Source organism: Amblyomma mixtum, chromosome 4, assembly GCF_055824585.1.
Source record: "Amblyomma mixtum isolate Tamu chromosome 4, ASM5582458v1, whole genome shotgun sequence".
Lineage (NCBI taxonomy): Eukaryota > Metazoa > Arthropoda > Arachnida > Ixodida > Ixodidae > Amblyomma > Amblyomma mixtum.
This window is the reverse complement of record NC_143015.1, coordinates 151,147,366-151,161,969: the sequence shown is the minus strand read 5'-3', so window position 1 is coordinate 151,161,969 and position 14,604 is coordinate 151,147,366. Positions and strand designations below refer to the sequence as shown.

Here is a 14,604-nt window from a genome sequence, read left to right as displayed (position 1 = left end):
CGTATTCTCGATACGTATATCCTGGCCTAGCTGGGCTAAGCCAGTGCCATTTTGTATAGTATAATTTTACAGTATACGAAAATATTGCGCTCATAAACTTTTCGCCGTTGCAAAAATGATTTTGTCGAGAACTGTGTGGTATGATAATGTCCTAAGCCGTACATTTAAAGGGCAACTGCATAGGTTTTAGAAATCGACGAGCTTTAAAGGGCCGAATATGTGAAACTTGCAGGTAAAGTATGTGAAGTCCCTTTGGGCTAGCGTTTGAATTAGTGTCGTAATCGACAATTAAAATTGCGACGTCCATCAAGCTTCTCCGCAGTGCGCAACACCAAGTGGGGGATGCATGATGACGTCATCGAAGGTATCGGGACATTTACAACGCACATACGCCTGCTTTGAAGGGAGAAAACCAACGCCACCGAAGGGAAAGCCTGCCGAACGTTGTTTGGCAGCATCCAACGAGGCATGGCAGGGTATGGCTGACGGCAGCGGTAATTTGAAATCATACCTTCCGTGACGTCACACTGAACTTCCCTGCACTTCTCCGGTGCTTTGAGGAGAAGCGCAAAATTCATCCGTCGATGACGTCACTATTTTAAACACTAGTGCAAAAAAACTTGGCATGCTTTACCTACAGCCTATATTGAGTTGAATCCTTGAATATCGCGAAATTCTCAGAAAGTGGTACTTGACATGCCCACTTCGAAAAAGGAATCAATGGAATTAAAACGGATAACGGCACTGTGATAAATTCCTGCAGCAAGCTGACCTTCACGGGGTGAGTGTGTTGAAGGTTCCGGCGGCATCGTCGGTGGAGCTGTGGTGATAGTGAAGACGCTTTTTGAATGTCCCGGCGGCAGCGTTGGTGGAGCTGTCGTGATAGTGAAGACGCTTTTTGAAGGTTTCGGCCTCAGCGTGGGAGGAGCGATAGTGATCTGGTCGGGAGAGACCGGGGCGTCCGGCTTGCTCATTCCCGTGAACACCTCGTCGGTCGTCTCGTCGGTAGAGTCTGTGGAGCCTGCGTGAACGTGTAGCATATTCATCATCATCATCATCATCAGCATGACTGTGCCCACTACAGGGCAAAGGCCTCTCCCTTTCTTCAATTAACCCTATATCGCAGTATATATTGCAATATATATTGCAATATGTATTGCAATATACCAGGTGTCCCAGATAAATGTAACCAAGCTTTTAAAAAAACACTAAGTGTCCTAGCCGTCTGAAACCAAATGAGGGTTGTTTAGAGTCGCGTGACCTAGTCTGCCGTATTTTTATTGCGAAAGCAATACTACTTGCACTTTCAAGCCTTTGCCGTGACGTGGCGGTGCCATGATCCCCGTGTGACGTCATGCGTGACGTAACGCCGAAGAGCTGGGCGACCATCTCGCGCCGTCGGAGGAAGCGGCGGTGCCTTCCCCGGTGCCTAACTCCTGCGTTCTCCGCTAGGAGCGCAACAGGTTTTGTGACGTCACGCCGAAGAGCTGGGCGACCATCTTGCGCCGTCGGAGGAAGTGGCAGTGCCTTCACCGGCGCCTAACTCATGCGCTCTCCGCTAGGAGCGCAATTGTGGCGTTACGCCGAAGAGATTAGGCTCAACTCACGTCGCTAGTAAGCAGTAGCTGTGCCAACCACCAGCGGCTTGACATTGCTTCGCGACGATGCCGCCCACCGCTAGGGAAGCTCGTCGCAATGCGCGTAAGAGACAGCAGCGAGCTATTCATCCTTCTCTCAGGTGCAAAAACAACAGCAGTCTACGCAGAGCGGCGGTAGACACGGCTGATGCGGGCTGAAGAAACGGATGAAGTTGCTTTCGCAATATCCGGGCTTAACCAAGCTGAGCCTCTGCCAATTTTTTTCGTTCTTCAAGGTTGACTAATTAGTTAAGGTTAATTAACTAACTTTTTAATTATTGGCTTGAGGAACAAAGTGTCAATGGAAAAGTTGTAGATCGTTTTGAGAAACAGCTTACTGAGACATTTGCAGCAAAGTAATATTGTAACGTAACGTTACAAAGAAGTCTCCTGCGCCGAGGAACACCGGCAGCCAGTCAGGTCAGCACGAGACGGAGCAGAGTCACTTCGTCTTTCTCCAATGGCCCGTTGCGTTCTTCCTCATCTTCTAAGGAAGGCATGTGTCATTGCCCCCCTTGTTTGCAGCATCGCCTCGATGCGGCCGACTAGGAGCATACTGGTGAGCTACGGGCTGACAGATAGTGGGCTAGGTTGGTACAGGGGGAGCACAACACAAAACGGGGCACTATCAGTCTCCAGATCGGTCAGCAGGGCGGCCGTGGTAGGGCTTCATTCGGACGACGTGTACAACGTCAGTGAGCTTGCGTCGTCTGCGGCTTGAGGGGTCTCGGGTGGCAGATTCTACTTCGTAAGTAACGTCACTGATGCGGCGGAGGACACGGTATGGTCCGAAGTACCGGCGCAGTAATTTTTCAGACAGTCCGCGATGGCGAACGGGCGTCCAAATCCATACATAGTCTCCAGGCTCGTAGGAAACGAAGCGCCGTCCCTGGTTGTAGCGATCAGCGTCTAGTTGCTGTTGTAGGTATATGCGCTGCCGTGCCAGCTGCCGCGCTTCTTCTGCACGCTGAGCAAAACTAGCGACGTCCATATCAAGTTCACTTTCGCAGTCGGGGTATACGGGCAACATCGTATCCAGGGGAGTGGTCACTCGGCGGCCGAAGACAAGCTCGAAGGGAGTAATCCGCGTCGTCTCTTGAAGTGCCGTATTGTATGCGAACGTGGCGTATGGGAGAATTTGATCCCAGGTCTTATGCTCTATATCCACGTACATGGACAGCATGTCGGCCAGAGTTCTGTTTAGCCGTTCCACCAGGCCGTTAGTCTGCGGGTGGTACGCCGTGGCCTGTCTATGGCTAGTGTGTGTAAGATTCAGCACTGCCTTAGTCAGGCGGGCCGTAAAAGCTGCCCCACGGTCGGTAATAATAATAGCCGGGGCGCCATGGCGCAATACGACGTCGTGAACAAAGAATGCGGCGACTTCGGTGGCAGTTCCATTTGTGAGCGACGCGGTCTCAGAATACCGAGTCAGGTAATCCGTCGCGACAACAATCCAACGCTTTCCATTAGTTGACTTTGGAAAAGGGCCAAGAAGATCCATTCCCACTTGTTGGAAAGGAGTTTTCGGTGGAGCAATAGGTTGAAGAAATCCGGCTGGTTTCATGGGGGGAGATTTTCGACGTTGACAGTCACGGCAGGTTTTAACATGGGATCGTACTGAAGGTAATAATTTCGGCCAATAATACTTTGCCCGAATTCTGGCAAACGTGCGACTAACTCCCAAGTGGCCGGCGGATGGTTCGTCGTGACAAGCGCTCAAGATGTCAGGCCGTAGGTCCATAGGTACTACGAGCAGGAATGTCTCTTGTGATCTTTCAAAATTGCGCTTGTAGAGAACCCCACTTCGTAAAGTGTATGACTGCAAGCCACGACGAAAAACAGGCGGTACCCGACCACCGCGGCCTTCTAGATACTCGATGAGCGGCGCCAGCTCCTGGTCCTTGCGTTGAAGGTCAGCCATATGGGATTGAGTAATGGCCCCAATGAAGGGAAAATCGTCGGCGTTTTCCACTGCAGCGGAGTCTAAGGGCGCGCGTGATAAGCAATCTGCGTCTTGGTGTTTAAGTCCCGACTTATAAACAACGGTAACATCATACTCTTGAAGACGAAGGCTCCATCGAGCCAAGCGTCCAGACGGGTCTTTGAGGCTGGCCAGCCAGCACAGCGAATGATGGTCGCTGACAATACGGAAGGGTCGTCCATACAGGTATGGTCGAAACTTGCTTATGGCCCAGATTACCGCAAGACACTCCTTCTCGGTCGTTGAATAGTTCGCCTCCGATCGGGATAGTGTTCGACTCGCGTAAGCTATAACTCGTTCTACGCCATCTTGCCACTGGATAAGTACAGCCCCAAGGCCAACGTTGCTGGCATCAGTGTGGACGTCAGTTGCTGCGTTTTCATCGAAATGGGCGAGTATGGGGGGCCTGTGGAGGCGGCTTCGGAGCTCCTGGAAAGCTTGTTCTTGATCGCCTCCCCACAGGAAGGGTATGTCTTCTCTGGTTAGTGCTGTCAATGGTTCAGCTATCTTGGAGAAATCTTGGACGAAGCGTCGGTAGTAAGAGCAAAGGCCCAGAAATCGCCGAAGTGCCTTTTTATCGCTGGGACGTGGAAAACTTGACACTGCGGTAGTCTTGTCGGGATCAGGGAGAACGCCCTGTGCACTGACAACATGGCCGAGAAAGCGAAGTTCTTTGAAAGCGAAATGGCATTTCTCCGGCTTGATCGTTAATTGTGCGCCTTTGAGTGCTTGAAGCACAATGCGCAACCGGTCCAGGTGTTGCTCGAAAGTAGGCGAGAAAACGACGACATCATCTAAGTACACTAAGCACGACTGCCACTTCAGACCTGATAAAACCGTGTCCATCATACGTTGGAACGTGGCCGGCGCAGAGCAAAGACCAAACGGAAGCACCTTAAACTCGTATAGGCCGTCGGGCGTCACAAATGCAGTCTTCTCTCGGTCTCTCTGATCCACCTCGATTTGCCAGTATCCGCTTTTGAGGTCTAATGAGGAGAAGTACCTGGCATCGCGTAGACGGTCGAGGGCATCATCAATCCTGGGGAGCGGATAGACGTCCTTTTTGGTCACGTTGTTTAGTTTCCGGCAATCGACACAGAATCTCAGGGTGCCATCTTTCTTCTTGACGAGGACTACTGGCGACGCCCATGGGCTCGTCGAAGGCTGGATTACGTCGTCCGCAAGCATCTCATTCACTTGCGTTTGAATGGCTTCACGTTCCTTAGGAGAAATCCGGTACGGGCGTTGGCATATCGGTAACGTGGCCTCATCGGTTATGATGCGGTGCTTGGCGACAGGAGTACGACCGACCTTGGAGCCAGTGGCGAAGCAGTCTGCGAAATCAGTCAGAAGAGCCGAAAGAAGATTCCTTTGATCGGGCGTCAAGTCCGGGCTAATTTTAACGGTTTGAAGGAGACGGCAAGATGTAGCCTCCTCTTGGGGGTTGGCCCCGGCGGTGCATAAACGAGGCGAGACAGTAACGTCGTGAAGGAAGGCAACAGCCGTTTCCTTGGCGAGGTGCCGCATCTCCTTAGCAAAATTCGTCAGCATGACAGTAGCACAACCGTTATGGAGTTGAACGAGTCCTCGAGCAACGGCTATCTCCTTCTCGAGAAGTAGCGGGAGGTGCCCATCCGCGATGCCCTCGTAGTCGTGAAACAAGTCATGACGCACAAGAACAAGCACACTAGACCGTGCTGGCACCCTCACGTCATCGTCGACAATACGCAGAACGTTGAGTTCCGGATCCTCGATTTCAATGCGCTCCACGGCCCGTTTCGTCGAGAACGTCACACGCGCTTCTTTCAGGTCAATGACAGCGCCGTTAGTCTGCAGGAAGTCTAGGCCAAGGATCAAGTCTTTGGAACACTCGCGAAGTACGACGAATTCTCCGACATACACAAAACCCCGGATGCCGACACGCGCTGTGCACTTGCCTACAGGGGTAATCAAGTGACTTCCCGCCGTGCGAATTTTCGGGCCGGACCAGTGCGTCAAAACTTTCTTCAATTCGCGGGCGAGGCCGTGGCTCATTACCGAGTAATCTGCACCGGTGTCTAGTAACGCCGTTACATCGGCTCCATCAATCTTTACGCGCAAATCAGAGGTAGTGTGTCGGATGCTGTCGCCACCTGTCCCAAGCGGAATGTCGTCGTATCGGTCGAAGGTAGCCCGTCGGATGCTGTTGCTACCTGACCCCAGCGAAATCTCGTCGAGTCGGCGTGACGAGGACGGAGGATCTTCACATTTCGCGACATCAGCGACCCTGCCTCCGAAGGCCGCTGACATTAGTTTTCCCGGCGAGGGCTGGGAGAGCGTCGGCGTCGGGGATAGCTCGGACTTGAGGAACGGTAACTTGTTGGGGACGTAGACCGACGTTCTTGGTAGCCGGACGTAACAGGATGCTGTTGCGCAGCAAGGTGGCTTTCGATTTCAGTAGGCCGCTCGCCATTTTGGGGGCAGGGGTCGTCCGGTGCGAAACCGCGCAGGCCGACGCGGCGGTACGGGCACGCCCGGTAGAGGTGACCTGCTTCACCGCAATGGAAGCAGAGGGGCCGACGGTCGCGGGCCCGCCATACTTCACTCTTACGGGGTCGCTGATAGGTTGGCGCAGGGGTGTAGCGAGGAGGACCCTGCGGCTCCATTGCTGGAGCTGCGGTATTGATACTGTTGTCTTGCGTGGGAGCCCTACGTAGGACGGACGCGTAGGTGGGTCTCGCGTCGAGCTGGTAGGAAACGTCAGGAACTCGCTCAGCTGCCATACGCACCTCGTCCCGGACGACTTCAGCGAGTGATGGAAAGGACGGCGTGTTGCAAGGCATCCGGAGTGCTTGCAGTTCTTCTCGCACGACAGCACGGACGAGGTTGCGTAGTGCATCCATATCGCTTCTGCCCTGCATAGGTAGTGCGTCGGACCCAATGATGTTCACGTCGCGATTGTATTGACGAGCCCGGTGTTGTAGCGTCGTCTCCATGGTGGTAGCCTCACTGAGGAACTCCGCAACAGTGCGCGGTGGGCTGCGCACTAGTCCTGCGAAAAGTTCTTGCTTCACGCCTCGCATCAGGTGGCGCAGCTTCTTGTCTTCTGGCATCTGTGGGTCTGCGCGCTTAAAAAGACGCGTCATGTCTTCATAAAACATGCGCACGCTCTCGTTTTGGCGCTGGTTGCGCGAGTGCAGCGCAGCTTCTGCTCGCTCCCGGCGGTCGGCGCCTGGAAAAGTGGTCTTCAAGTCACGACAGAAGGCTTCCCAGGATGGAAAGGAAGCCTCATGGTTTTCAAACCATGTCCGCGCCGACTCTTCAAGAGCAAAGTAGACGTTGTGGAGCTTACGCTCATCGGTCCACCCGTTATAACGTGCCACACGCTCGAAGGCCTCAAGCCAGTCCTCGGCGTCCTCGAACACGTCTCCATGAAAGGACGGTGGTGTTCGCGGCTGATGGCAGAGGATGTTTGCGGGAAGCCTACTCTCAGATGTCATTGCCGCAGGTGTTACAGGGGCCCGAGGCTGCGTCGACCTGGTAGCGGCCGGAAGGGGTCCAAATTCCGGGGGCTCTCCACGTAGGCGGCGGCCGAGGCGCTGATGTACCGGAGTAAGCTCCGTAGTGAGAGGTAGATTATGCGCTGGAAGCGTACCCGGCACTGCCTCCACCAGATTTGTAACGTAACGTTACAAAGAAGTCTCCTGCGCCGAGGAACACCGGCAGCCAGTCAGGTCAGCACGAGACGGAGCAGAGTCACTTCGTCTTTCTCCAATGGCCCGTTGCGTTCTTCCTCATCTTCTAAGGAAGGCATGTGTCAATATTTACGTAAAGTAGTTTTTTTACCGGCCTTTAACCATAACCCGCACAATAGGAAAAAGCTTCCACATGACAGCTGTGCCACTTCAACGTCCCAAGACGCGCCTTAAAGAATAAAATCCATTTTTTCTGAAGTCCTCTCCTCGATGAGACTTTGGGTGCACATTGGGGCAGAGAAGTGAGCGAGCAGCTGGTCACGTGACAACTTTCTTTTAAGGCCAGTAAATGAAGCTACGTACATGGTAACTTGACGGAAACAACACTACTAGCGGTTTTTCGACGTGATCTAAAACTTTGGCATTGACACTTTCTTCCTGAAGTTAATAATTAAAAAGTTAGCTAATTAAATTTAACTAATTAATTAACTGTGAAGAGCGAAAAAATACTCAAGACTAGGCCACGCGACTATGAACAACCCTCAGTTGGTTTTACTGGACTAGGACACTTCGCCTTTTTTAAAAGTTTGGTTACATTTAGCTGGGACACCCGGTATATTGAAATATATATTGCAAGTCATCGGATGCTGACAAACCGAAGAAACTGGCACTCACACCTTTAGAGAAATAAACAGGTACACAATCTAGGAGCAGCGCAATAGTAAACCCTCGTGAGTACGCACGACATTGACATTTTTAATGACGCCAATATTGGTCACGTTAACAATACTAAAAAATTTTTACCAGACGAAGAGTTCACTGCCTTTTCGAATAACGTTTTCGAATAATGTAGAGAAAAAAGCAGCGTTGCAACAGCTTTGCTCATTAATACGTCGACGCATGGCTTAATTACTGGCTTTGTCGTGAGGGTGTCATGACGGCACGTTCTCCACCTCACGCCGGCCGGGAGGGCTTGGCGCGCACTCATAAAACATGTAAAACAAAACTATGCGCTGAAAAACATGCAAAGTGACGGCTAGATTTCGGTGTAATCACAGTCTCGGAAATTTCAGTGTTTTTGTTCAATTTTAAGATTTTCCTTCAGGATCTCTTTAAAGGCAGAGCTTAAGTGTTCCCTCGAATTTTTTTTCCCTGTAGCGGAAATCTCCCAATGAGCAAACACTGGGTCTTAATCGGGTGTAAAGCAAGTAAATTGAGGCAAGAAAAAATTCCTTGGCTGGAGTTTCTAAATTCTTGGCCAAGGAGCGGAGCGTTAAACGGTCAGTGTGCGGCGTTTCGAGAAACGAACAACGGTGACGCCACCCTACTGAAACGTTCCATGTGAGCCTGTCTCATGGAATTGTGGGAATATGGAGTCCATAAGATCATTATCATCGTCGTCGTCATCATCGTCGTCATCAATCATCATCATCGTCATGTCGTCCTCATCATCATCATCATCATGACTATGTCCACTGCAAAGGTTCTCAGCAGAGGTGTCACGTCAAAAAAAATGTCTTTGTGCACGATGGAATTCGAACTACCATCCTTCTGCCCCGCAGCCGAGTGTGCTAATGGGCACGCTACTTCCTGCCAACTCATGTCTAGTTCTCCTTGTCTAGGACGCTGGAGAGTGCAGAAAGGCGTCGAACCAGACGGATGCCTTCCAAACGCCCTCCATTGTCTCCAGCATTGAAGATTCACAAACAATTGTGTACTTAATTAACATCTTAACCACACAACAGTGACACAAGCTGCAATACCACGCTAAAGGCTTTCGCCTCACCCTTCTCTAGGTCAACAAAGTGCCGTCAGCCCATTCCCCCCCCCCCCCCCCCCTTGAATGTTTTTTTACGGTGTCCATAAGCATTCCAGATGTCTACATAATTTCTATACAGTGTACGTGACTTCATATGAAGACCGTAAGATTCCATACGTGCTTCCATATAGTCGATACCTACTGCATATAGTTCCTGCTGACTCCATAAAATTTCTTTTGGAGATGTAAGGAGTTATGGAGCTCGTAATATGGAAGCTTTCAGTAGAGCAAGTATTTTGTCGCGGATCTCGGAGGCTAGACCGTACGACACAAAATCGTTCAATCTGCTCACCGTTCATAAGCAGTGCCAGCGAGACGACGATCACGGCGCATAGTGTAAAGATGGAGGAGCACGCAATCACCATCCTGAACAAGTTCTGCTTCTCCCTGCGAAGGAAAAGTGAGGAACGTCGTGATTATTGTTAGAGACCAGAAGGTGGAGAATGAACAGCTGTGAAATGAATAGCTGGGGACCGATAAAACTTCATCTTATCAAAGAACAGCTTTCTTTCTTCTTAAAGTATCTCCGACACACATACAATGCTTCCTATACTGCTTCCACATCAACTTCCTTTAAAATCTCTGGTGTAATTCCAGCTTACAATCTCTATAGATATCGCTTAAGTCATTTAATTAAACAGAAATCCACAGGAATATCAACAATATACGTAACCTATCCCAATTACAGGACAGAACTCCAAGTAACATTACAAGACACTTCGAGGATTGGTTAGTACAAATGTCATGTTCAACTTACAAGAAACAGTCCCTTAAGTACACTATATCAGCGCTTTTAAGTTATTGCAATTCGGTCCGTTTTGGTCTCTTCACGGCATCCTACAAAGACGTCCAGCAGGTGTATTTGGTTGCTATGTGATTGTGTCTAGCCTTGCTGTTGTTTTCTTTTGCATTTGTAGCAGTGAGTTTCAATGTTGTTTTCGTTTACATTTGTACGATGAGTACTATATCTGCAGCATATTAAATATGTATGTATGTGTTTGGGCATGAAGAATATGTTTGCATGTGTGGTGCTGCCACTCTGCCGAAATAGGGGATTGTGGACCCGTCAAGCCTTCCAAGGACAGCTTTTTTTCTACAATCCCCTCATCTGTAGTTGATGGCAAATAAAAGATTTCATTATCAAAGAACCGTAGCATCGCACTTACCAATGAAGCGCATGTTTTCTCAGAGCTTCACGAAAGATCTCTCAGACCGCGGACACTTACATATCAAGAAATCATAGACAAGCACAACTTAGAGCGTTAACTCTAATAATCGCGTTACTCAAGGTCTGGTTAATATCAAACACAAGGCCATTCAAGTGGGACCAGTGGGTGGTAATATTGGTACACAGATTGTGGACCACCTAACTGGAGTATAACGTTGGGAGTCATATCAAACGATCCAGCACGTTATGGAGCATAAGATTAATAGTCGAATAAAAGCGTTATGATAGAGATTCGCACAGACGATCTTTTGTTCCCCAAACCGTAACTTCTTCAAACTTCAGACGTCTATTACGCCCATAGTAATAGCTTAGGTCTTTCCTAGTGGTGTCAAACGATTTTTCTTCTTGCGCTGTACACGTTGGAATCAAAAATATAGGTATCCAGATATAACGAAAAATTTGTACAGGATATAGCGAAGATGACGGAATGTTCGTTCGATATTGCTAATGCTCGATATTTATACGCTGCCTCAGCGTGCTGGTCTTTTTTTTTAGTGGAAAGTTTCATATTAACATAGTTTTTTCACGTATCGTAAGACTTCACTATAACAATCAATGTACACGCCGATATCCCATCGGCAATCTTGTAGTATTATTGATAGTGTAACAGGATTTCCGGGCAAATAGCCTAAGGACAGCTTGCCAAAAAGCCGGCCCGAGCTTCGGTCATCAACACAGCGATCTTGCGCCGTGCGCTGGCGCTGCGGCTGACACCGCTGCTCATCTTCATCTTCACAATAGTACTATTTCTGTTACCGTCAAAAACGTTCCCGCCTGGTTTTCTCTGGTAGTCTTAACTACTCGATTTGAGCGAAGGAGGAATTTTTAAGGAAAGGTTTTGCTACCCATCGGAGGATTGGATCATTACCTTCGATATTTTTATAACAGTATCTTCCAGCACTCCCCAGTTGCCTCGGAATTAAAACTAATGTTCACTAATCCTAACGATGACGCAGGGGGACCTCAGCAAGATTTTTTTTTCTCCTATTCGCGTACGCATGTTGTCTACGGTCGCCCAGAGGAGACAAATGATTAGGACAGCGCTTTGAGAGAGGCTCGCTCGGAGCGGCGAACCACATAACGCAATGTTCTTTAATGAATTCCATTGTCCGCGGTGAGAAAGGAAAAATGATTTTTTTTAACGCTGTGGATCAGAATTGCAGCAGTACTTACACCTTATCTCTCCAATCTGGAAGAAAAAGAAAAGATGTTTCAGCACGCACCTTGAGCTCTCCAAGAGGCAAAGAACTTGTAAAAAATATTGCCGCTAAATAAATGCTCGAAGAATCGGAGCAAAGCTGTTCGAATAAGAGGCTCTACCACCGTTTATATTGTCATAAATTGTGAACAAAATATTTGAGCACTGCTGTTTACTTCGTCCCTCTATCCTCTAACGCTCTTCTTAAAGCACGGATTGCTCTGAGGCCCCGTCGCCGTTCAACTCTAGCGAACATCGGCGGGATACCGCGTCCGAACATGATGGCGAACCTGCTCAGAGAATAAAGGATGTCCACATTACAAAACTGGGAAATAAGTTACGGGGGCACCTAATTATCATTATGCGAGTACAGTGGATCAGCTTTACTTCTTCTTGCTTTTAATTGCTTCTCCCAGTTTGCTCCTCATATTTTATAACAAATACTTTTCCAAGTATTTCCTTGCTTAAAAACGTGGTTAAACCGAGTATACGTGCAAAAGCATGTGTTTAACCTGATTGGCTCATGGTTGTGCTTTGTTGGGTCGTCGGCACATATGGCGACGATGTCAGACTCAGGTTAAGCTCTGACCGAGGTTAAGCTGATCTTATCTGTTAGCGCCGCATATGGACGTTGGTGAAGGCAACGCTGTACAGTGCACAGCGCTAGAGTGTGTTGCAGTTTAGCAACACACCAGTATACACGGTCTGTTCTGAAAGTAGTAGGACTCATTTTTTTAAACAAAATTTATTCAAGAGAATAGTACAAACGATTACAGTTTTTCAAGGTAGCACCCTTCCGCACCTACACGCTGCTGCCAATGAGTTTTACAGTTTTCGTACGACTCCAGGAACGCCTGGACCGTAATGCTGTTTAGCTTCCTCGTCACGGCCTGTTGAACCACCTCTACCGATCCGTGATGTTTCCCCTTGAGCGTCGATTTTATTCTCGGGAATAGAAAAAAGTCTGGCGGGGCCAAGTCGAGGCTGTAGGGGGGCTGAGACAGCGTTGCCGCCTTGTGCTGGGCAAAAAATCGGGGTCCTCATTCACATGATGACGAAGGTCCTACCGGTTGGCCTTGTCCTCCTCTGACAACACTCCCGGCACCAACTTCGCCCACGCTTTCCTCATGGATAAGTTTTCTGTCACGATACCAAAAACTTGGGTTTGAGGAATGCTCAAGTCATCAGCAATCATTCTGATACTCATTCTACGATCACTGTAAGTAAATGTTTCACTCGCTACACATTTTCGTTGGTCTTGCTCGTCGAAGGGCGTCTGCAGCGGTCGTCTTCCTCCACTCTTTCCTTACCTTCTCGAAACAGCTTGTGCCGCTCAAAAAACACCTGATCTACCCATGGAAGCGTCACCGTAGGCCTCCTTAGTCATGTTGTGAGTCTCTTTGCCCGTTTTACCAAGATTTACTCAAAATTGTATCGCGTATCGCTGATCCAGTAAACGCTCGATGATTCTGCGTGACGAGACGTTTCGACAGGGGTTCACAGTACAAGCGACCTCCTCTCATCAACGGCGGAGAGCCGACTGCCGATTTTCCCCAGCATTCCCAATATCCGCCTTTAACGATTCTGCACGCGCAGACCACCTCTCGTCCGCCCGTTCACCCAGAAAAAAACCATTCCTACTACTTTCAGAACAGACCCTGTATTACAAATTTACTCCACCTTGGGGGATTCCCCTAAACATTTGACCAACACTGTTCCTACTTCGAGTTATTGATCAATTCGCTCTCGCCCTACCATAAGCTTGCCGTCCCGGTTAGCTCAGTGGTAGAGCGACTGCTCCGGTGAAGCGGTGGTCCCCCCCGGACCAGGACAAATTTTTCTCTAACTGCGAAGTTTCTGAGAAAGCTGTATAGCTTTCCTTTGTAGCCGTATGGCTGCGCTTGGGTGGATGCCAATGAGTAATTACTCTCTTATTACAAATTTACTCCACCTTGGGGGATTCCCCTAAACATTTGACCAACAGGAGGAATGTTTGGCTCAGGCGATAGCTTAGTGCTTTAGTGCACTGCTCGGGGAAGCTTAGGCCGCGTGACGGAGACCCGGCACATGAAAGGTGAGAATAGTGCTACGCACCAGGCGGCCAGCAGTACCATCGTCGGGAAGAACTATCCTTCCGAATGACGTATACGTGCCTCCGCAACCTGCTCTCGACACAATAAATGTTTTACAATCCAATCCAATCCGAACTCTCCGTCCGTGCAGCCTTTCTGTCACAGCCAAGAAAAACTCTCGCTATGTTTAGTATAGTTTTTATTTAGTTATTTACTTCTTCGAGAGAAAATTCATAACTAATGACTTCGGGGACTTGACTAAAGGCAGCAAAGTGCCTTTAGTCAAATGACAATATTAATTTTTCGTACCAACGTTAGCTTTCAGTTATATTCGGGGCCTTAGCCAGTATAATGTTGTTTCGTTATTCGTTCTATAATGCATAATTTTGATTTATGAGACCGATTTCATCGATTTCAGACAGCGCTTCTTTTCGGCACTGTTTCTTACTTGTTGATATGTAAGGCTCCGGCTCGTCCTGGATTTCTGAAAGCTCCGGGGTAGGTGCCATGGGCACGAACGGCATCTGACCGAGGGGAGCTGGACCGGTCGGCCCGCGCGCGCCCTGCTGCGGGCTATAAGCATACCGCTGGTTGTTCGGCTGAGGAGAAACCGGCGGGGGCGGGAAGGCACCGATATTCCCCATTCAGACCACAAAACTCGTAACCTGCATAAAGAGAATAAGGCAACTCAGCCGTTACAGCAAGCTGTAGCTATAGGGTAGCCAACGGCTGTGCCATCGCCAGCTGGACAAGGCGGGCGACGCGCTGGCAGCCATGTTTTTTTTTATTATTTGCAGGAAACAATACAGATGAATCCTTGCGGATGGCATAAGGCTAAAGGCTTGGAAGCCTGACGTGTCCTTAGCCCCTTCACATCAGTTACAGCCTGCAGCAGCAGACACACATTTTCTGAATTTAAGCATGTACAGCCACCCTGATCTTTAATAATATAGCGCGAGCGTCGACCGAACTGCTGGTCAGCGCCTTATAACGGC

At 49.2% G+C, this 14,604-nt stretch overlaps 1 protein-coding gene across 1 annotated transcript in view; it reads right to left on the bottom strand.

Moving 5' to 3' along the window:
- The window catches only part of LOC149348788 (uncharacterized), a 47,246-nt gene extending 32,993 nt beyond the window's left edge, over positions 1 to 14,253 (bottom strand). The window contains exons 1-2 of the mRNA XM_089541848.1: positions 14,058 to 14,253; positions 773 to 1,021 (exon numbers count right to left, since the gene is read on the bottom strand). Of these exons, the coding sequence (XP_089397974.1) occupies positions 773 to 1,021; positions 14,058 to 14,253 (445 nt within the window). The remainder of the gene's footprint in view (positions 1 to 772; positions 1,022 to 14,057) is intronic.
- Between the last annotated feature and the right edge of the window lie 351 nt (positions 14,254 to 14,604).